Source organism: Papio anubis, chromosome 6 (assembly GCF_008728515.1).
Source record: "Papio anubis isolate 15944 chromosome 6, Panubis1.0, whole genome shotgun sequence".
NCBI lineage: Eukaryota > Metazoa > Chordata > Mammalia > Primates > Cercopithecidae > Papio > Papio anubis.
Genome location: NC_044981.1, coordinates 75,276,639 through 75,301,151, shown reverse-complemented (window position 1 = coordinate 75,301,151; position 24,513 = coordinate 75,276,639). Strand labels below are relative to the sequence as shown.

Here is a 24,513-nt window from a genome sequence, read left to right as displayed (position 1 = left end):
ACATGGAGATTTGTTGCTCAATCTCCCTTCAAAGAAGGTCTGGTTGTCCAGCTGAAGGAAACGTGGTCAGCAGTCTTCAGCTGTCAGTTCCTCAGGGTCCACCTCAGCAGCAGAGGTCACAGTCTTGTGAAAGAGGTGTGTGTATAAAGACTGGCCACTTCAGCCTGACAGTGGACATCGCAGATGGGCAATGTTCACTCCAGAGTTCCCTACAAAGTGTGACAAGGCTTCATGAAGCCTGCATCACAGTTCAACTTCTCCCTCTGCAACAATCCCTTTTCTCCTTTTCTTTCACAGGTATTAGTTCCTAATACACACCTTGCACCTTAAATTCTATCCCAGAATCTGCTTCCAGAGAACCCTATCTATACCAAGACCCTGATGATCCCAGTCATCTCAGCTATTCCTGCTGAAGTTCGACTCATGTGAGTGAGGCCATCCTGGATCAGCAGAACCAGGATGAACCAGCTCCAACGTAAAAAGCAACTGACTCAGATAATCCTGAAAAATAACAAATATCTGTTGTTTTAAAATACTAAGTTTTGAAGTGGTTCTTTACATAGCAAGAGCTAGCTGGTACATCAGCATATTAAAAAGATAATACAAAAGTTGGACTTGAACTCCCGAGAGAACTCCACAAGAGAGCTGACATTAGAAAAATCTATGCCATTCACTACCTTAACAGTTTAAAAGAGGGAAAAATATATTATCATCCCAATAGATTAATTAAACTAAGTGATAAAAATAATAACCTTTTATTACTTAGAAAAAAACCTCTCAGTAAAATAGAAATAGAAAGACACTTTCTTAACATGAATAAAGGTGTATTCCAAAAACCTCAAGCAAGAATCAATTGAATAGTGAAATACTAAAATCTCCTTTAAAATCAACAACTAGCACTATCACTATTTTCATTCAATATTTCACTCAAAAAAAATAAAGAAGAAAAAGGAACATGATTTAGTAATAAAGAAATAGAGACCCCCTATTTCTGATGTGATGACCCTACATGTGATGACTATTTATATAGAAAACCCTGGAACCTTTAGGTTAATTAGGAAAATAAAAATCTTAGCAAGGTGGCTGGCTATAAGTTCAGTAACAAAAACCAATTACACTCCCTGATGAAGTTAATTGCAAAAATAAAATAAAATTAAAAAACAAATTATGGTGCTATAAAGGAAGAACAAAAAATTAAGAAAGGTAATTTTTAAAAGCTACTATTTACAATAGCAACAGAGCTTTTGTAAGAAAGCCAACAAAAGATGTGAAAGACCTGCATGAAAAAAATTATAAAGTTTATTGAAAGATAAGAGAAGACCTAAATAAACTGAGAAATATATCATGTTCATTGATAGGAAGACTCATCATAAAATGGCAATTATCTCTAAATAACCTAAATGTACTATGAAACTATAAATACAATCTCAGTATGATTGTTAAAATTTTTTTATTTTATTTATTGTTTTTGTATTTGCCTCCTGGAGGCAGGAGCTCATTCTGTCACCCAGGCTGAAGTTCTGTGGCATAATCATAGCTCACTGCAGCCTCAAACTCCTGGGCTCAACTGATCCTCCTGCCTCAGACTCCCAAGTAGGTAGGACTACAGATATGCACCACCACACCCAGTTGATTTATTTTTATTTTTATTTTTTGCAAAGAATGGATCTGATTATGTTGCCCATGCTGGTCTCAAACTCCTGGCCTCAAGGAATCTCCCTGCCTCAGCCTGTCAAACTGTTGGGATTACTAGCATGAGCCACCACCATGCCCGGCCTCAACATGATTCTTTTGTGTATGGAATTTAATGAAGTGATAAAATTGACATGAATGCCTAAGGGGCCAAAAATAGCCGATACTCTCCTAAAAGTATTTTTCAACACATTAACTGATTCTGACTATAGGTAATTGTAATACAAAGAACACTTATAAAGAAATAAAAAAAGGTAATCCAAAAATAAATATGACATGAAACACATGAATACCAGAGAGTAAGGACCTGGCTTTTCAGTGATAGCAAAAAAAAAAAAAAAAGAATGGTCAATAAACATATGACAAAATGCCCAACCTCATTACTAAACAAAAAATTAAAGACACTGCAAAAATATTATTTTACACCTATGATAGCAAAAACCTTTAAATTCTGACAATATTAAGTATAAAAGATGTTGTAGACCAATGAGTTCTTAATTCTGATAGTGGGAATATAAATTGGCATGAATTTTAGTTTTTCAAATGAGTGAGAAATTATGGAATCCAAATATTAATGAGGACGAGAACCCAGAGAGGTTAAGCACAACTAAGCATTTGTCTTTAAAAGAAACATCTGTGAAACTGAGGTACAGGTTTGACAACCTGGTAGAGTATGATAAACAAGACTCAAAATCCAGGAACTTCCTAAGGAAAGACACACCTGACATTCGCTTTAAGTTGGAACCAGAAGGGCTGACCTCCCTGGACAAGTGTCCTCTAGAAATAAACCAAGTGGATTTTTGTGTGTGTGTGTGTGTGCGCTTAACTTTTCTTCTTTTTTTTTTAAGTGGATTTCAACGTGATTTTGTATCACCTGGGTGGTTCTGAGAACCTCAAGCTTTGAATTTGGAATACTCTAGCCCTAGGTAAGCCTCTCGGATCTGGTATAAGCTAGCAAAAATATTCTCCGCATTTGGAAATCCATCTTTGGAAGATGCCATTATAGGAAACCTCATATGCTTGCTTTTTTTCCCCCAAGTAACATGACTAGCACAAAGACAAAGATAATATTCCACACACAACATAATCACAACATGATTATGTTGTGTGTGGAATTTAATGAACTGATAAAATTGATATGAAAGCTCAAAGGGCAAAAAAATAGCCAATACTTTCCTAAAAATGTTTTTTCAAAACATTAACTGATTCTGACTATAGGTTAGTAATTGTAACAAACAAGACACTTTCATCAAGAACCCACTGAAGCAATAGACAAAATGATGCTTTTCCCCATAATATAATTTCTAACTCTAAACATGACAAGTATTAAAAAAAATTGTTACATACACAGTAAACTTCAAAATAATTTTAAAAAGAAAAAAATAAACAGTATTCTCAATGAACACATGTAGACAAATGCCTGACTTCCAGGTTGAATTTTTATCATGCTTTCTCTATGAGTGTGGTTTGCAGAATTCTTGTTTAAGCCTACTACTTCTCTATTACACTACATTAACTTAAAACCAGGAACCATGAAAACTAATAACCACAGTTACAAATTTGGGAAAGAAGAGAATGAGAAGAAATGCCACAAGTGGGAGAAAATAATGTGCAAAAGACATCTGATAAAGGACTGTTACTCAAAATACATAAAACTCTTAAACCTTAATAAGAAAATAAACCAATTTAAAAATGGGCAAAAGATATACAGATAGCAAATGAGCATATAAAGAGATGCTCAACATCATGTCATTAGGGAGATGCAAATTAAAATGAGATACCCCTACCAACCCATTAGAATGCCCCATATCCAAAACACAGACATCAAATGCTGGAAAGGATATGGAGCCACAGGAACTCTCAAGCACTGCTAGTGAAAATGCAAAACAGTACAGCCACTTTGGAAGACAGTTTGGAGCTTTCTTACACAACTAAACACTCTTAACATAGAATTTAGCATCAAACTCCTTGGTCCCAAAGGAGTATTTAGCCAAAAGAGCTAAAAAATTAGGTCCAGACAAAAACTTTCACATAGCAACTTTATTCACAATTCCCCAAATGTGGAAGCAATCATGGTATCTTTGAGCAGATAAAGAGATAAGCTGTGGAACATCCAGACAATAGAATATTAACCAGTGCTAAAAAGATATAAGCTAGCAAGCCATAAAAAGACATGTTACTAAGTGAAAGAAGCCACTCTGAAGAGGCTATAGACTGTATGATTCCACTTATATGACAGTCACATTCTGGAAAAGCAAAACTATAGAGACAGTAAAAAGATCAGTGGTTCCCAGGCATTAGGGGAGAGGGAAGGATGAAGGGACAAAGAACAGAGGATTTTCAAGACAGTGAAACTATTCTGTATGATGTTACAATGGTAGATAAATGTCATTATATATTTGTCAAAACTCAAAGAATATACAATACCAAGAGTGAACCCCAATATAAACTATGGACTTTGGGTGATAATATGTTAAGGTAGGTTTACAGACTGTGATAAATGTACTACTGTGGTGCGGAATGCTGATATGGTGGATGCTGATAGCAAGGGAGGTAATCACATGTGTGGGGGTGGGGTGGGGAAAGGATTACCTGGGAACTCTCTATACATTCTGCTCAATTTTGCTATGAACTTAAAACTGCTATAAAAAATAAAGTCTCTTAAATTCTTTTTTTTTTTAATTGAGAAAAGGATGCTACGTGAGGATACTTTAAGCTATTAGATTCAGTCAAGAGACTCTGGGGCCACATTTATAATTATCCATTACCTAGCAAGTCATACAGTGAGGGCATGCCCTATACAGCTTACAACACAGAATCCAGCATGATATTCTAAATACCAAAAACAGCAGATGTTATGAAGAATATCTGAAAGAGCCAAGTTCTTTCCTAAAATTATAGACTGTTGTTATCAGTGCCAGAAATAATTAGGAAGTCTATTTTGGAATTCAAACACTTCAGGATTTGCTTTTCGAAGTTCATTTACTAAGGTCTAGTCTCACATCTTCCCTAATCTACTTTTTACTAATTAAGAATTTTGCTGCCATGCCAACAATACATTTTCTTAAAGAAAACAATCTTACAACTTTGAAATGTTAGTGTCATTTTATGCCACAAAACTTTATTTACAAAGTTTTTTAGAATATACTTGCTATCCACCCACTATTCCAAGAGTGAAATGATGTCAAATAGATTACACAGGAGCATAAAACAGAGAAAACAAGTCTACAATATATACAGTGCCATAAGTGGTTGCTATTTTTACAGTTTTCCTTTAAAGATAATCTACTGAATTTTTTTTGCTGATAACACTTAAGAGTGATGTTGTCTTCAAATGTAGATTTCCACAAGGAGTCAAGAGTATTACAGTCCAATATATTTTATAGGTGGTATGTGACAATTTACGAGTAACCGCAAATCATTTTTTTTCCCTTTTTTTTCCGAAAGTCTTGGATGATGAAGAATTATGACTTTCACCACCACTATAGTGTTCATATAAAGTCTGAAATTAAAAACACAAATCTGTTTGGTAATTTTTTAGTTCAATGTACTGTCACATTAGATGTATTTTGATGTATTCTAAATATAATACATTTATTTCACTCTTGCTCTTACAGTTGGGAAATTATTTTATAAGCTAATAGAGATAATAAAGAATTTTAAACACCAAGCTTGGTCTTAAGTATTACCTATCACGAGATGTAACTCAATCTTTCTATGAGAGAAATATAACAGAGCTACTAATAAACATACATATGAGACTTCAAGGTCTTATCTCTTTACTTTTTCTTAAATAAAGCTAGTCTTAGGTAAATTCCTATACAAAATGTATTTATAAGGAAACTTTATATAGATGGTATTTTAACTAATAAATAGAAGACATTACAAATTATTATATAAATATAATAATTAGATATATATTAAAATCCATGTATTTAAAAATTACTTAAGACTCAGCTAACATTTAACTTATGAAGATGGCAGACATCTTTGCCCTCAAGGAACATACAACCTCAGTGATAAAAGTAACTAATCTACCCCAATTATAGCTATAAGAGGCTTTGAACAAGATATTAGTATAAATTTAAAACATGGAGATACAAAATACAGAGCAATTACAAAACATATTCGGTCCACTTTTAATTACTAAATCCATTGATTTAGCCATTAGCATTTGAGAAAATTTAAGAAAACAGTTACCTCATATCATATAAATGCAAATATAGTGAATGTATAGTAAATTCCTTCAGAAATGTACTCAAGTTCTTGGCAACTTAGATGGACTTTATACGTATCTAAAGAGCTACGAGTATTGATAGTTTAAGTTCCCGTAATTTTATGATAATTGTGTAACTGAAATATATAATTAGGAACTGCTTGTTGGCTAAACCAGTTGGTCAATAAGATTCATGGGGTTCTAGTAATAACTAGGTGCTTGAAAAATCATGGTATAGATATAAATGGACATTGGAGGCTAAACAGCTTGAGACTTGTGCTTTCAGAATTGTGTTGACTGCTGTATACAGCTTCAAAAAAGCCATTAGATGTAATGTCTCTAAGGAAAAAACTGGCTAAAAGGAATGAATTCAAAAGCTGTATTAATAATGGTGCTGAGTTAAAAGACACATTATATTCTTGAATGCACCTTATGTGATGATCTACTTTGAACTGTACTGTATGCAGAAGAATACAAATCAAGTAAATCTGTATTTGTCAAAAGGCACATGTTAGGTATCTAAATGTAGAAACATGTTTCATAACTGATCTGATGATTGGACCAACTTTCCTTCAGACTGTTTCCTTAAGTGTCGAATTCACTACATAAAACAGTTAAAATTAATGTAAAGAACAGACATACTTACTTTAGCAGCTTTCAAAATGGAGTTAGGAGAATTCAGACCAACAAGTTGGCCCAGAACATATTTCATTTCTTCAGTGGTTCCCTTGGCCATTTGGTTACCTATAAAATAAATCAATAATACACTAATACCACTAAGAAAAATATAAGTCCATTATAAATACACATTTTGTTTAACAGCACAAGTGATATTCTTGTAATTTATCACTGATTTTAACCCCTTATCTGGAATAAGTAAAAATAAATACCATAAGTAAAGAAAAAAAAGTTTATTTACTTTACTATTTATAATAATGGAACTTCCTTAAGGAAAAAGGCAGGCTGACAAAGGGTAGGCAATTTAGATTCTGTCTTTGTTATATCAATAGGTAAAAGACTGTTTATATTACCAATCTAGTAACAGACAAATTTTTAAAGAAGTAGTACCTGGATGAGTTTGAATTTGAACGTATGGATGAGCCAGGAGCTCAGGAATGGATATCCTCTGTTTAGGGTCCCTTTTTAAACAACACTATTAAAACAAAGATATTTTAAAGAGAAACAAAGCAGGTTTTCATATATGACATTGATAAAGTATATTTCCAGATTACATTACGTTATAAAAGTTGCTTTTTAGATATCCCACTCAAGTAATGATAGGATTATTTCTCCCAAGGCACTTTTGCAAAATCCCCAAGTATTTACAAGCTTTAAAACATCTTCAAAGTAAAAAACTAATTCAGTTAGCAATTTTTTTGAATAGAACAGTTATATCTAAGCCAGTTACACAATTCCAATTATTTCAGCATTTAAGTAAATAATTAGTTACATGATATTAATATTACCTTTAACACATCCTGAAGATCTTTCTCTGGAATATCAGGAAATTCAATTTCATGATTAGGATCAATTATGGCATGCAACTTAGAAATCTGATTAATTATATGCTGAAATGGTGTTTTCCCATAAGTCATATAGTACAAAATACATCCTAAGGACCAAACATCACTTTTGGGGCTTATCTAAGAAACAAACAAACACAAAAAAGTTGCTGTTATTTTCATGTAAAATGTAAAAACATATATATTATATATATTTAAAATCATAATTAAATCTCAATGAATGTGTACTACATTATGGTAACATGACAAAACATCTTTTTCTAGTTTTCATTTCAGTTGGTTATTCCATCAGAAGATATGAGCTTTACTTTAAATCTTTCTATAACCTCGTAAGTAAAATATTCCAATTAAGACAAAATATTAAATTCTTTCCAACTTGTGAAAATATAAACTAAAAAATGTAACTATAAGTTTTAAGTTTACTTGTTTTCCCCAGAATTATTGGATTATAAATTTTTATATAAGTTCAAAGTATGTATACAGTTTTAAAGGTTGTTTAAATTATGCAACCCTTCAGATAAGACCATTGGAAATAATAAATAAATAATACAACTTTAAACCCAAACGCATATATTATAGAACTATGCTGAGCTTGTGTGTCCAAAATCCCCAAGTATTTACAAGCTTTAAAACATCTTCAAAGTAAAAAACTAATTCAGTTATCTATTCTTTTGAATAGATCAGTTATATCTAAGCCAGTTACACAATTCCAATCCCTTCAGCTATTTCAAGTAAATACTTAGTTATATGAAATTAATATTACCTTTAACATATCTTGAAGATGTGTTACTAACTGGTAATGCTATGTGTCTGTTTCCTCACCTCTGGTATAGACATTATAAAAGTACATTGTCACGGGCATTAAATGAAAAACCATAAATATGGTTAATCATAGAGAAAAGCTTCTGGTTATCGTAAGTACTGAAGTTGTAAAGCAAATGAAAATAGAATTGATAAATGAAGTCAGGAACTGCTTGTTTAAGATGAACAAAACCACAGAAAGTCTAATAAAAACACAAGAAAGTTAAGTTTTAGAAGAAGAGTGGAGGCTAAACAAATATAAAAAGAATTTTATGAAAACATTTGGCAAAATTTTATGCCAGTTATTTGAAAAACACTTAAAAGCCAGATTTTCTAAGGAGGAAAATATAATTTAGTAAAACAAAACAAAACAAAAAAACACATTTATCAAGCAATGATTCTGAGCTGGATAAATGTACTAAGTACTTTATATATTCTTTCCCATTTAATCCTCGATTTATTTTATAATAGGCACTGTCTATAGGCACAATTTAGAGAGGCAGATCTATGGCTTGAATGAATGCAGGTCCCTGGGACAATTTGTGCTTGCACTCACTTGGTTACACTGATGTACAGAAAGGTTAGCCTGGGAGTCCAAGGCATCACAGTAGGCAAAAGGAGTCCCTGACAAAGGGCACCCAAGAGGCTAACACAAACTCATCGAGGTAGTGAGATAAAGTCAGTGAAAAAGTAGCCAGTGGCAGGCCAGAAAACAACTACATTCTCCAGCTGTACTTGGAAATGTAGAATTCACAAATGAATAAGTGGTGAAAAATAATAAGAATTGCAAACAAAAAAAACCAGCAATGTCTCTGTAATGGCCTAAAAAGTTTTAGAACTTAAAGAAATTGTTATCTGGTAAGTTTATTCAGAAAACAGCGCATTCCCTACTGTTACCAGATAATTGCGATGTAAATAATCTTTTCAGTACCTTTGACTTAGACTTCCCATTCTCTCTGGAGGAAGACATATCTTTGATTGCTTCTGGTGGCATATAATTAACTGTGCCAACCTACACGCCAAGTCAGAGAAAACACAAATCAATGAAAATATTTCATTCTGTTTTAGATTCTTAAAAATACAAATGCCAGATCCTTGGAAACTTGGCTAATTATAGATTTCAACGATATCCTTGCAAACTTCAAATAACTGCTGACAATGTTAAGATATATATATCAAATTTCTTCCCAATTGCAGCAAAATGAGTTGGGTTCATAATCAGCAAAGTGACTCCTTTCAGAATGCTGTGCTTTTTCTGTGATTATAGTGGGCAACTAGTAAAGTCTGCCCTAAAAACTGTCCAGGCTAAAATTCTATTAATGGCCATAAACTTTGAGGCCATTGAGGGACTTACCATTCGTTTCTGTGTTGTAACATATTCAACTTTAAAAATATATATTTTTTAAATAAGCCAACCAATACATAAACAAAAAGACCATCTAGCTTTGTCCCACAGTAGTCCTCTGAGTTTCTACAGCATGATATGCCAACCTTACAACAGCCTCATTTTCTTCTAAAATAAATGGTTTGCTTTAAACACAGAATATATCTACTTTAGGGCCTTGACATGGAAGATACTGTCAAGCTGATTTACAACTCATTGTTCTGCCATACTTTTGATATAAAGAGACATGACTCTCAAATAGGGCAAGTTGTCCATCTATTCCTCCTAACAAAGTCTATTTTACTCCTGGGATTAAGGTGAACTCACATCAAAAATCTGTAAACACAAAACATATCATCTTGGCTCCAAGCAAGAATATCTTTTAGATATACTTTGGTGCCATTGCTTTAGTTTTTATAGAACAACTTCATTAAGTTTGCTGTTACAATATCTATTATAAAAATGTTGCTTATAATACTTATGGCATTTACAATATGAAGGCCCATTTAAGAATTTTTTTTCCAATTTCAGTGATAGGAAAAGGTCTGCTTCTCTAGAAGAATAAAAATAATCTTACCTCACAGACAATGAAAAACATATAACTGCAACTATCTCTTTGCTACAAGGAAACTCTGAGCCAAATTTTCAGGTCAATTTTTGATCATGACCAAGTGATTTCCAAGGAAGGTATTACTGTTTCTCTATTTCAGCTGTAGTAAAACCATTCAAAATTGCTAGGGATATTACCATTTGATCTTGATTTTTTAAATTATAATGATTATGGTTTATATTTTTAAACCCATTCTTATTAAAAGACTTCAAATCCTTTAGAGATGATTAAAAATATAATACTCATTTGCAATATAATACTTCACAGGTGAAAAAAGAATTGAACTCTACTGTGAGATAACCAACATTAAAAGTCTTACCTGAGAATCTTTAACAATACTTGTTGTATCTGGTTGCATTTGGTTTGCGATCCCAAAATCGATTAGCTTTAGCATTCCATCAACTATCAGAAAGTTAGCTGGTTTAAGATCACTGTGAACAATGCCTTTAAAATAAAATTCCACTATAATATTAAACAATGCAAAACATCCTAAGGACCAAAAAATTCAGTCTACAGGTCAAGCTGTATTTATTCCTTCAATTAGTGAATCCAATTCAATATTTATTTTTTTATATATTCTGCAAACACTTACATAGCACTTGATATGTGCCAGGCACTGTTCTAAGCTCATTGTTTATACAGTACTGAATCATTTAATCTTCACAACAATGCTGAAGTATTATCATCATCCCCATTGTAAGGCAAGGAAGCTAAGGCAATGAGAGTTTAAGTAACTTGTACAAGGTCACACGGCCTAAGTGACGGTGCCATGAGTTGAAGCCAGACAGTCTGGCTTCAGAAATCTATCCTCTTGATCGCTGTGATTCACTGCCCACTAGACAGCATCATAAATTATACTGTCAGACAGTAAGACCCTAATGCTCCTGACATCTCCACCCCATAGCCCTGATCTTGATCACTGGTGAATTATCTTTTAACTTACAGAAGGAGGGATATAAGGAGGAGATAAATTACAATTAACTAGGATAACAGTACTAAGAACAAAAAAAATATATAGGGTAAGGTAAAGGCAGAGAAAAACCCTAAAAAGAACCAAGGACAAGTAAAAACCAACCCAGAAGGTAGGTCTAACAGTAAAAAACAAACCAAAAAAACACAACTCTCACATAGGGCATACAATACAAAATGATTAGAATGAGTAAAGTAAACATCTCATATTTTTTAGGATGCCTGAACCCCAAAGTCTTAGACCTGCTATAATCCAAGTATTTGGAGATAAAGATGACAGACTACGTTAATACTGAGAAAAATACATTTTGTATTACAGATGTGGGAACTTGAGTTCGTGTCCTATATCCTTTGGGTTAACAGTGTTTTAAGAAATGGTTTTGTTCCTTTATCTTTAAATGAACTTCTAATTATTTAGTTCATCTAGTTAAAGATACCAACAACCAATGCCTTAAAATTATAGGTATATTTCTCTAAGATGACACTATTAACAAATATTTTAACCTTACAAATATAAAAAAACCATTAAATACCATGTTGATGGATTGTGTGAACTGCCTCTAACATATTTTTCCAGTAACTCTTGCGTTCCCATGGATCAATGGATTTTTTCTTTTTAAGCCAACTATTAAGATCAATATTTCCACACTCCATTACCATGTAGATGTACTGGTCCGTGATTTCACTGCAATTAAACAAACAAAAACAACAAAACAATAAATGGCTAGGTTATATCAAAGTTTACTAAATATTTACCTGAAGAACTATAGCAAAAAGTTTTCTTTTTAAATTTAAAAAGGATTCTTACTAATCATAAAGTCGGATGATCTTATCACTGTGTTGTTGTAGTTTATTCAAATAAGCTATTTCGTTCCGGTAACTATCAAGAGTTTGGTTATCTGCTTCTTCTAAGTTCACAAATTTTATAGCATATATCTGTTTCTTTTCATTCAACACCTGAAATACCTACACAGTAGAACAAAGAGAAGTTTAGAATGTACTATTTATACACTGTCACACAATGATTCTAAATGTATTAGAATTTTAGGTTGAGAAAATTCTAAAGGAAATACTGATATGAACAATGAAAAGTTTCGGGCCTATTTTGAGTGTAGAAGGAGAGAAATAATTCTGATAGCAGAGTTACAATCCATTCCCAACGACCTATGATGATGGGCATTCAATAATTTAAAGGTATAAATCTAAAGTTTCTATATCAACATGTAAGAAAAGTTTAAATTTCATATATATAACAATCTGTTGGATGCCCTAACCAGGGAAACAGCATAAAGAAAAAGACATCCCAAAATGTTAAGGACAAGCCTGGTGTAGTCGTGTGCTCCTTTAATCCCAACTACTCAGAAAGCTGAGGTGGGACAATTGCTTGAGGCCAGGAGTTTGAGTCCAGCCTCAGCAAGATAGTGAGACACTGTCTCAAGGAAAAAAAAAAAGTTAAGGATGACTAAAAGCTATGATATAGAGTCAATTCAATTCACAGATGTTGTTTTCTCCATAGTGCCGCGACTTAGCAATTTCATTCATGTGATAGAAAATATTAAAAATTATATACTAATCATAAGCTATCAGTATATCCAGCTGTGAATAGTAGAGTAGGTCTGAATTTCAAAGTAAAGCTGGCAGGAACAAGATGTTCTTGTATGTTGTCAGGATCTCTGAGATCAAAGTTCAATTGCTCTGGCTATAAAAGATGGTCAATTCCTAAGTAACATTTATAGGACAGATAACATTTTTTAAAATAGAAAACAATGCAAATGTAGCTAACTTTCCGCAGAAATGCAACAAGGATGGTGCTTTTAAAACTCAATTCAAATACAAAATGCCTGTGTATACAAGAAAAATTATATTCATTTACCCCTTTTGACATATTTAAGTAAAAAATCATTTAACCTTGACTGCCCAGCAGATACTGGGAAGGAATAAGAAAAGAGCCCAAGTGTTTATGAGGTTGATGTGCTAAAACTGCACTAACAAGGAGAATTTATTAGGCCCCTCAGGTATAGCTTGTGTTTAAGTTTTAAGTATGAGACTCGAATGAAGTATTACTAGTTTTAGTAGGATACACAGCAAATTAGAGGGGGATGGGGCATAAGAGGGATAAGAAAATAACAATACAACAGATAAGGATTTAAAAATAGCAGCATAAAGCCATTTTGTAAAAGGTAAATAACCTCATTAATCCATGACCCTGAATGTGATGGCTAATGCCTTATTTGTATGTTCTGGTAGTATATTTGTACAATGAAATAGCTTTGTATCATAAAAATAAAATTTAAAGATTAGAAAACATAGGATATGAAACTTAAGAAAGACTAGAAGGAAATAACTGTATTTGAGCTCCAGCTCCATCTTTATCAGCAACCTAACTTTGGGCAAGTTCCTTAGTCTCTCAAAACTCAAATGCTGTTAGTAGTACCTACAGCACAGGATTGGAAGGATGACTCAGATGACTGATGTCTGCAGTGCGTTCTGTAGTGTGTCTGGAGTGAAGCAAACGTTAGCTACCATCACTGAAGACATTCAGGACAGAATAAAGTGGACATTTTAAAACATGCTAAAGTTTTCGGACATATCAGAAAAAAAAAGTACAGGATACTAAAGCTATTTATGTAATAAGATCTTAAAATTAAGTAAACAAATGAAAACTTTTAAATCAACTTTTTGTATGAATGAGCTTATTATTGCCCCCACTGTCCCTGTTCCGGCAAAACTCTTGCAATCTGGTTTAGGTAAGCCTTATTTCAATTTCACAGAGATCGTGTCAGAATTATGATCTGTTAGTTTTATGGGAAGTTACCAGTGTCTTGACCATTCTCATTACCCCATGACTGTTCTAGATACTCTCAATAGCCTCCTTAAAAGTTGGTCACTGCCTAAACTCTGAAACAGGCAAAGCATAAATGGTATTAGTTTCATAAAGCATGTTACTTTCTTTGAGGCATTTGATTTTTTTCAACTCAATCATAATTAACTTAAATGATAATTTAGTTGAATTCAGAAAATATGGGCCAGCCATCGCTTTATCACTTGGCCCTTGACTTAAGCTTACACCTTCATTATACTCCAAGGAAAAAAATGTTAAAATGCCATTAAAATGCCACTCTACATTCTCTGAAAACATACCACTAAATAAATATCTCTATTAAGTGTCATTACCTTGATACTACTAAAATATAGCCAAATAACAAATAAATAATAAATATCAGCCAAGTAATTTTTATGAAAGCAACTAAATTAGGTAATTTAAATAGACTGATAAAAGGAAATGTATAATGAAACCAATATTTATTGAAGAGTTGATACACATGGGAATGCATATACCTTATTTATTTATTTATTTATTTGAGACGGAATCTCGCTCTGTCACCCAGGCTGGAGTACAGTGGCACGATCTCGGCTCACTGCAAGCTCTGCCTCCCGGGTTCACGCCATTATCCTGCCTCAGTCTCCCGAGTGGCTGGGACTACGGGCGCCCGCCACTACACCCGGCTAATTTTTTTGTATTTTTAGTAGAGACGGGGTTTCACCCTCTTAGCCAGGATGGTCTTGATCTCCTGACCTCGTGATCCGCCCACCTCAGCCTCCCAAAGTCCTGGGATTACAAGTGTGAGCCACCGCACCCAGCCATCCTTATTTTTCATAAGTTAATAAGACAGCCTTATGCAAGTCTAATTATTGTTAGTAAGATTAGGAAATTACAGTAAAACTTAAAATGAGTCCAACAGTTTTTGTTTAATGTGTTTAATGTGTTTTGTTTAATTTGTTTAATGTGTTTTGTTTAATGTGTTTAACAACTTATAATAGCAAAAGAGCTTAGGACGGACAGCTTACTCATTCAACTAATAAATTCAATCCCTATCTGTTCTAAGTACTGTTCTGGATACTGGGGCTAGTATCACTGAGCAAATCAGAAAAACATCACTATCTTCATGGAGCTCACATTCAAGTGCAGGGGGACACAAACAACAAATCAAGTAAGTAAATTACAGAATGTGTTAGAAGGTAAGATACACAGAAAAACAAACCAGGCGGGGAATAGAGAACATTGGTGATTAAAGGTAGGAGCTGCAGTTTTAGAGTGTGGGCAAGGAAGGCCTAACTCAGGAGACACATGATGATATCTAGAAGAAAACAGGATGTTATGTTAAAATAGGCCAGGAAGAACTGAAATAAGCTAACACAGAAAGACAAATACCTCATGTTCTCACTTATATGTGAAATCTAAAACAATTAATCTCATAGAGAAGAGCTCACACCACTTTTGACAATAGTGGTTACCAAAGGCTGGAGGTTGAGGGAAATGGGGAGATGTTGGTGAAGGAATACAAAGGCTCAAATAGGAGATACAAGTTTGGTTTTTTTTTAGATGATTAGCATAGCATGCTGAAAATAATAATTGGATACTATACATTTCAATATTGCAGAGTCAATTGCTAATGTTCTCATCACACAAAAAAATTGAGGTAATAGATGTTAATTAGCTTAATCATTTCACATTGTATTAAAAAAGCTAATACCACCCTGTACCCCATAAAAATATACAACTATAATTTGTCAATATACAATTTTTAAAAATAGACCAGGAGGGCAAGGACTGAGTCAATGAAATCCTTTAGGAGGCTACTAAAGTAATTTAGGTGAAAATACAAAAGTTGCCTTGACCAAAACAATAATGCTGGAGATGATGAGAAACAGATTCTGGAGATACTCTGAAGTAGAACCAACAAGATTTGCTGATTGGCTAGATGTGTGTGTGAGAGTAAGAGGCACCAATTTTTTGGTCAATCAATTGGAAGAATGAAGCTGCCATTTACTGAAATGGGAAAAGCTATGGAGCAAGAGTTGTGTTTGGACATATTGTTTTAAATGCCTGGTAGACACTAAGAAGCGATGTTGAATAGTCAAGTTGAATATACAAGTCTGCAATTCAAAGGAGAGGTACGAGCTGGAAATACAAGTTGGAGAATTGTCGGCATATACATGATATTTGAAACCACAAGACTGAAAGAGAACACCAACAGAATGAGTTTAAGAAAAAGATGAAAGAGGGTTGAGGACTAAGCCCTGGAGCACTGCTTCACTGAGATCAGGAACATGAGGAAAATAGGTATGGCCAGTTTGAGAAGAGAAAAACACAAACCAAGTGTGGAAAAACGCTTGATTGAGAAAAAAAAAATCAGTTGTCCCAAATGCTTAGTAATCCAAAATCTAAGCTAAGAATCAGATTTGGCAAAAAAAATGGAGGTCATTAGTGGTCTTGATTACAGTTATTTTGGTGAATGATGAAGGCAAAAATCTAACGGAAGTAGATTTAATTGAATGATAATTAAAGATGGTAAATTTAGATAATGCTTAAGATGCCTTCAATCTAGAGATGTAAAATGATATAAATTTAGAACTCACGTAAGTTTAGAAAATAATCTAATTCCAGAAATTCACTTGTTACTGAATTCTGTTTCTGAAATGAATAACTGAAAACAAAACAAAATCCATCAGCAAAAATCCTTGCTGAATGATTCTAAACATATTAGCAATTTACATCACATTCTGACTCAGAAATTTCTGATTCTTTTGTGATAATACATAGTGGTCATTCACTACCCCATGTCAATGTTTTTGTTATTAAAGAAGAAGTTTAGAAGCATAGGACATTGAAAGGAAAGGCAGGAGACGGGGAATAAGAAATCTAAAGAAGATATGTCACATGTGAGGCAGTGGGAAGAGAAGGGCAGGTGTTAAGATGGCTTTTTGGCTCAAGGGCAACATGGCCCCTAGAAGTTAAGGAAAAGCAGCCCTCACAGGTAGAAAGACAAAAAAATAGAAAGTTTAAAATATTTTTATTTATTTCTTTTTTTTTTTTTTGAGACGGAGTCTCGCGCTGTCGCCCAGGCTGGAGTGCAGTGGCGCGATCTCGGCTCACTGCAAGCTCCGCCTCCCGGGTTCACGCCATTCTCCTGCCTCAGCCTCCTGAGTAGCTGGGACTACAGGCGCCCACCACCGCGCCCGGCTAATTTTTTGTATTTTTTTAGTAGAGACGGGGTTTCACTGTGGTCTCGATCTCCTGACCTTGTGATCCGCCCGCCTCGGCCCCCCAAAGTGCTGGGATTACAGGCGTGAGCCACCGCGCCCGGCCTATTTATTTCTTAAATATTTTAAGATACTTACCTTGCTTGAACCTCCACTTCCTATCTGCTTTAATATGGAATAAATTCTTCCTTTAACCGAAATGCATTCATTTGCTGAAGAGGATGCTAAAACCTAAATAAGTAAAATATATAAATAAAAGTTCAATCAATATGCCTAAGAAACTAGCTTACATTTGGTATAGTCAACTGCTCCCCATTTTGAATTTATCTTAAATCTTAATTAGAAATGTTACAATATTTTTAAAAGGACTTGCTCTACTTAAATAAAAAAAACCTTAAAAAATAATGTAGACAAACTTCTAAGATCTCCCCCTTTAACTGGTTTTGACTTCAAAAGAAATTTCGAGGAGGAAAAAAACACTTAATATGCAATCTGCAAACTTATAAGCTTAAAAAATATATAAAAACTAAAATATAAAATTATATTTTTCATATTTCTTTTCTTTTTCCTTATACCTCTTTACTTACATATGTACATATACACACACATAATTATATCTGTATTTTTTTTTTTTTTTTTTTGAGACAGGGTCTCATTCTGTCTCCCAGACTGGACTGCAGTGGCATGATCTCGGCTCACTGCACCCTCTGCCTCCGAGGCTCAAGCGATTCTCCTGCCTCAGCCTCCCGAGTAGCTGGGATTACAGGCATGCCACTACCATCCGGCTATATCTGTATTCTTCTTTCTCATTTAGCGTTATATTATAAAGGAAGCAATGTGCTAAGGTGCTAAGAGCTCTAGAGTCAATGAGACAAATGCAAATTTCAGCAATGTCCCTGACATGGTTTGGATCTGTCAAATTTCATGTCAAATTATAATTCCCAATGTTGGAGGTGGGGCCTGGTGAGAGGTGACTGAATCATGGGGGTAGATTTCCCCTTCAGTGCTTCTCTGAGAGTTCTCAAGAGATCTGGTGGTTTAAAAGTATGTGGCACCTCCCCACAACTCTCTCTCTTCCTCCTGTTCCAGCCATGTGACATTTGCTCCCTTTCACCTTCTGCCATGATTGAAAGTTTTCTGAGGCCTCCCCAGAAGCCAAGCAGATTGCCAGCATCATGCCTACTGTACAGCCTGTGGAACCATTAGCCAACTCAACCTCTTTTCTTTATAAATTACTCTCAGATATTTCCTTATAGCAGTGTGAGAACTCATTAATACAGCCCCACACTTTGTGCTGAGTGATATTCAAAAGTTACTTAATTTTTCGGAACCTCAGCATCTTCCCCAGCAAACTTTCAGGTGATGTACTATACAACCTGCCCCATCATCCCTTTCCTTATACTGGAGGATCTCTCTGTGTACCTATAAATGCTTTGAACAGATGGAGTGCTGAGAGGACTTATTCTGAGCTGATAAAGAAGTTGAAACAAAAAGAGCTCCTGATTAGCTGATTAACCAAGTTGAAATAAGGTCTGAATAAACCTCAATTTAACTAAGGCCTGCTTTAGGTTCCAAATGGTAGACTCTCTCATGTAATCTCCTATTTATTTATTTATTTATTTTTATTTATTTATTTATTTTTTTTGAGATGGAGTCTTGCTCTGTTGCCCAGGCTGGAGTGCAGTGGCACAATTTCGGCTCACTGCAAGCTCCGCCTCCCGGGTTCACGCCATTCTCCTGCCTCAGCCTCCCGAGTAGCTGGGACTACAGGTGCCCGCCGCTGCGCCCGGCTAATTTTTTCTATTTTTAGTAGAGACGGGGTTTCACCATGGTCTTGATCTCCTGACCTTGTGATCCACCCGCCTCGGCCTCCCAAAGTGCTGGGATTACAGGCGTGAGCCACCGCGCCCGGCCGTAATCTCCTATTTAAATAAAAAGTTAGTATTCTAATTTTTTCACCTCTAGGATTGAGATACACTGTTGAGTCCATATATATTTTCTGTAACAAAGTGTTGGGCTTTTTGTGTTGTAATTTCATCATTTCCCCACTCCTTTCTTTTGTGCCTCCTCTCTCTTCTTCCTTTCATATTTAAAACTGTGAACATTGCCAAGGGAAGAAAGCAGTTCAATGTCCTTTCCCCATGGCTGCTGACAGTTTTTAAAATAAAATAGTTCTTATTTGTGATTCAACACTAATGTGAACTCCAGTTTCCTATACAGGACATTCCACATCCCCCTTAGTCTGCCCTACTCACTGTGGTTAGAGTTTCCAAAATGCAAATCGGCTCTTTTCACTTTCCCTGCTTCAACCTCTTCCAAAGCTTCCCACCCTCTTAGGGTAAAACTTAAGGGCCCAGCAAACCTTGGGACTCACCCCTTCCCCTTCCTGAGCTCTAGCCACACTGTGGCCTCTTTCAGTCCTCTCCTGACACTGGCCTCTTCTAGAAGGCTCCACCAAGCCCCTTCACTTGTCATCTGTGACTCGTCTTCTGGATTGCAACTCAAACAGGGTCTGACAGTAATAGCTAAATAAACGTGTTTTGAATCAATGCATGAACAAACTTGATCATTTTTCTTTTTCCTCTGTAATTTATTATATTGTTTCAATCCTCAAAACACTATCACCTCTTTCTAGTTAGTATCGACTGTCAGTTCATTGTTTTATCCATTATTCTTTCAAACTGCACAAATTATACATAACGCAAAATTTACCACTTTAACCATTTTTAGGTACAACTCAGTGCATTAAGTACATTCAGTATGTGATGATGAAAAAGTTCTGGAGATGGATGGTGGTGCAAATATCATCACTGAAACTCTATACCCATTAAACAGTAACTCCCCATTCCTCCTTTTCCGTTCCCTGATAACCACTGTTCTTATTCTGTTGACTAATTTTTTTATTAGTTGATTTTTATAGTTAATTACTCATGGGTTTTTTTATTGTTTTATTTAAATAACGACTGCTGCTAATATTTCTGATTTACTAAGTGTCATGCTCTGTATTAGGAGTTACATATATATTAACTAATTTAATCTTCATAACCATCCTAGGAGATAGTTAGCTGTATTAATTTTATAGATGATGAAATGGGCACAGAAAGTTTAGGTAACTTGCAAAAGATCACAGAGATGGTAAGTAGTGAGGCCAAGATTCATGCCCAGTGTCTCCAAGGCCCACATTTTCTAACAGTTAATTAAGCTGCCTCTAGGACAGTTATTAGAAACCAACTTTTGCCTCATCAGCAAAAAAATCTTTCCTCTTAGTTTATAGTTATTAGTATAATACATTCTAGCAGTACCTCATATTGCTATTCTGATATTTTTGAAAATTTACATTTCCAAATGAATTGTATACTAACAAACAAAATGAAGCTGCTCACTAGCAGCTGACAAAATACAACAAAAAGTAACCTCAGCCAGGTGCAGTGGCTCATGCCTGTAATCCCAGAACTTTGGGAGGCTGAGGCGGGCGGACCGCTTGAGGCCAGGAGTTCGAGACCAGCCTGAGCAACATGGTGAAACCATGTCTCTAGTAAAAATACAAAAATTAGCCAGGTGTGGTGATGCGTGCCTGTAATCCCAGCTACTCGGGAGGCTAAGGCACGCAAATCACTTGAACCTGGGAAGCAAAGGTTGTAGTGAGCCGAGATCACGCCACTGCACTCTAGCCTGGGCAAGAGAGCGAGACTCTATCTCAAAAAAAAACAAATAAATAAAAATAAAAAATAAAAGGTAGCCTTGATTATAAGAGAAGTTTTATCCAGCTATTCAAACTGGATCCTTTGGCCTAGTTAATAAGAGTAACTTCATCAGCTTCTTCAATAATGAACCTCTCAAAGCCACAAGGCACACTCTTATCAGGATAGCAGGAAAGTTTTGTCTAGTGGAAATAAGAATGGCCAAGTTCTTAAGACCTTTCCTGATATCTAGATGCTATAAAAATAAAAGCTGTACAAAACTGATTGTATCTTAACATATACCATCATATATAAAGCTTATCGAACCTGTAAATTTTGAAGTGGAGTAGCAGGTATTTGCTGCTGTTGCTGCTGGAAACAGGCAGGTTGGCCATAGGGTGTTGACAACTGACAAGCAGGTGGAAAGTCATTCTTTACAACTGGAGTTCTAAAACTAGGAAATATATATATTTTTTATTTAAAACATTACAATTTAATAAATAAGATTCTGATTGTTTTCAAGTATTTTAAAAGGCTGATATAAACTTAAAAGTGCTACATCAAACAGAAACCAAGTCAGTTTACATGATATAGCTGACATTTATTCCAGATATGCCACCACCGAATATTTAATTTTGGGGAATTCTTTCTGAAAGTAAATATTTGTATGCAGACAAGAAATCTTTGTTTGTAAGATAAAAAAGATGGCATTTAAAATACAAAGTAGTTAGAGTTATTTTATACGAATTTAGCAAACGTCAGCTTATGGCCGGTCACATATTTTGAGTGTTTTTTTAAACAGTATTGTTCTATAATGGCTTGCTAGAAACATCAGAAAGCCAGTTACGTCAGAGGAGTTTGGCCTTTGAGCTTAAATCTGTCCAGCATACATTTGTGCTTTGTTTGCCTTGTTTGCTATTAATATAACCTCAACACCTAGAACAATGCTTGGCACGAAAGAGCTCCACAAATATTTGTTAACAGTAATTAACTTAATGTCACAAGAAATATCTATTATTGCTATTTTAGTTAGCAATCATTCTTTAAAATATTCTACATATAATAAAACGAGGCAATATATAGTAAAACTATATTAAGTAGGTAAGAGGCTGGGTTATAAAATCTTTAAGGCCAGTTCTAATTAAGATCAAGAATTACATTATGAAAATGAAACGTAAAAGATGACATGGATTTAAGCTATCCCCCAAGACATTAAAGATATAGCCACTGGTTGATGGTTGTAATGTACCACACCCCTTTATTTCCTTTCTCTGAAATGTCATTCATTTTTTTTTGTAGTATTCCTTGCGTTCCCTGTCAGCACACTCATCATCCAACTTCTTCACTTATCCATCATTCCTATCCACTCAAGTACTACACCCTTGAATATCCCCAGAACTACATGAACTGTAGCAACCAATCTCTTCCAGAAGCTATCACTTTCCAATTACCACCACTCACGTGAAAAAATTCATCTACTCTTTATCCGCTCTAAGAATACTAACCTTTAAAATCTCTCTCTCAATAGAGAGATATCTGCATGGCAATACATGATTATCAAGACGTTTTACATCCTTAGAATATTTATAGGTTGTAGGTACAGATTACAATATGACAGAAACTACATTCACAACAATCCTTAAAGATATGTATTTTTGCAACCACTTTCCCCTTTCCATTTTATAGATGAAAACAATGATGCTGAGAAAATAATATGAAGTTGGAAAGTCTTTAAAGTAAAAGAGCAGGATTTAATCCCATATTTATTTGGCCCAGAAGCCCATGTTAATTCTATCATACCACCCTGCCAATCAAGCAAGGGGCCAAAAGTAATTACCAGCTCATGTAATCATCCAAGGTATTGCTGCTTGGTGTCTTACAAATAGATTTTGGGTCAAACCATTTAGATGCTGACATTGGCGGTGACTGTTTTGAAACTGAAAAGACAGGTTGCTCAAAAGTGGTGTGTTTCTGCTAAAACAAAATAAGGAACACTATGATTTAGAGTTTTTAAATTAGTTGCCTGTTCACTAGTTTTTACAAATATTACAACTTTTAAAATAAAACAATAACATATGATATACAAAAACATACTAAAAGGGGTAGGCATATAAATATACATTTTAGACTCTCAATAAATTTTTTAGTGTAGTTATTTTACTCCAAATTCTTAAGCCTAGTACATTCTGCTCAAACTGATGGCAAGTACAGGGAAGGCACACAAAATTGTTTAAAACAGAATTTAACATTCTCCTCTATCAGAGCTATTGTAACAGGTATTAAATTCTTAAAATCTAAAATAGTAGTCTGTGTTGCTGAAAATCAGCCTTTCTTTAATCAATAAAACTCTATTCCCTTCTCCTCAAATGCGGCAGAATACTAGTTACTTAGCAAAATGTGGAACGACAAATGCCTATATTGTGTCTGCCATAAGAAGAGACAGAACCTGCAGAAATTCTTTTTCCAAAAGCATTGTAAAAAAAAAAAAAAAAAAAGAACCTGTAGGATTCATCCTGTACAAACACCAATGATGAAAGAACATTCGCTGTAGCAGAGATCAGCAAATTACAGCCTACAGGCTCAGGCTGAATGTGGCCTGCTGCCTGCCTATTTTTGTAAACAAAGTTTTATTAGAACATGGCTATGCCAATTTGTTTACATATTGTCTATCGCTTTTATTTTCATGCTCTAATGGCAGAGGTGAAAAGCTACAACAGAGCCCTTCTAGCCTGCAAAGCCTGATAACCCCTTTATAGAAAGTTTGCTATAACCCCTGCTGTAGCACATCTCAATTAAATAGAGAACCAAGTTTTGCTTGAATACTTTTAGTAACTAAGCATCACTAGTCTACAGAGGTTCACTTCAATTTTGGGACAGCTTTAGTTATTAGAAAATATTTGCAAATAAATTGGATTAAATTGGTTTATCTATTATAATTTCAACACACTGGTCCTCATTACGCACTTGAGAATTACAGTGGCTAAATCTATCCTACTTTCTACATTTCAGTCTTGGCCAAGAAATTTTTTTTCCAGGAAAAATTTTCCCTCTTATTTAATACTTCGTGTGTCTATGCTTACGTGCAAGCATGCACATATTTTAGGATTAGTGGTAAAGATGTTACTGAGGAACTGCTGTAGTAAGATTAATGAACAAGGAAAATGAAAGAGATCATGCTCATAGAGTGGAATGTCTGCATTTGCGATTTTAGAGGTCAGAATTGAGGATATAAGGAGTGGGTGGCTAAAGTAAAATTAAGGAAATGGTCATGAGATAGGAAGAAGTTAGAAAAATGAAGGCCAGCTGTAGGACTGGTAATACACAGGAGTGTAGAAGCCAACAAAAACAGTGACAGTTGTTGGGATCTGGTTGATCCGGAGCCTAATATCTTCCAGGAATGATGGGGAGTCACCAGGACTTTCAGAGATTGAGAGTAAGTCAAAAGCATCAAAAGAACAGGCCTTTACAAGAAAGAGGAAGAAATGGTCTGGACACAGAACAGAGAGCACATAGCCATTTGGTAAGTGAGATGTGAGACAAAAACATTCCTCCCTTGAAGGGACTGCTGGACAAGCTGTATCCACAAGAAACTG

General features: G+C 34.8%; 1 protein-coding gene and 1 long non-coding RNA gene across 7 annotated transcripts in view; one reads left to right on the top strand and one right to left on the bottom strand.

Annotated features, from left to right (window-relative positions):
* Nucleotides 1-24,513, bottom strand: part of TTK (TTK protein kinase) — a 68,449-nt gene that overhangs the window by 22,975 nt on the left and 20,961 nt on the right. For 3 of the 6 annotated variants that reach the window (XM_017958045.3, XM_017958044.3, XM_009205574.4), the window contains exons 13-23: nt 22,758-22,894; nt 21,248-21,374; nt 17,379-17,471; nt 12,004-12,161; nt 11,729-11,880; nt 10,546-10,670; nt 9,164-9,244; nt 7,375-7,551; nt 6,977-7,061; nt 6,555-6,652; nt 3,718-5,194 (exon numbers count right to left, since the gene is read on the bottom strand). In XM_017958045.3, the coding sequence (XP_017813534.1) occupies nt 5,111-5,194; nt 6,555-6,652; nt 6,977-7,061; nt 7,375-7,551; nt 9,164-9,244; nt 10,546-10,670; nt 11,729-11,880; nt 12,004-12,161; nt 17,379-17,471; nt 21,248-21,374; nt 22,758-22,894 (1,317 nt within the window). In that variant the 3' untranslated portion in view covers nt 3,718-5,110. Of the gene's footprint in view, nt 1-3,717; nt 5,195-6,554; nt 6,653-6,976; nt 7,062-7,374; nt 7,552-9,163; nt 9,245-10,545; nt 10,671-11,728; nt 11,881-12,003; nt 12,162-17,378; nt 17,472-21,247; nt 21,375-22,757; nt 22,895-24,513 lie in introns of those variants that run through there. The other 3 variants (XM_017958046.3, XM_003897838.5, XM_021937516.2) reach the window with 3 other exon arrangements.
* The window catches only part of LOC108585501, a 29,411-nt gene continuing 17,179 nt past the window's right edge, over nt 12,282-24,513 (top strand). The window contains exons 1-3 of the long non-coding RNA XR_001901932.3: nt 12,282-12,389; nt 15,083-15,187; nt 24,316-24,440. This is a non-coding gene — a long non-coding RNA (uncharacterized LOC108585501). The remainder of the gene's footprint in view (nt 12,390-15,082; nt 15,188-24,315; nt 24,441-24,513) is intronic.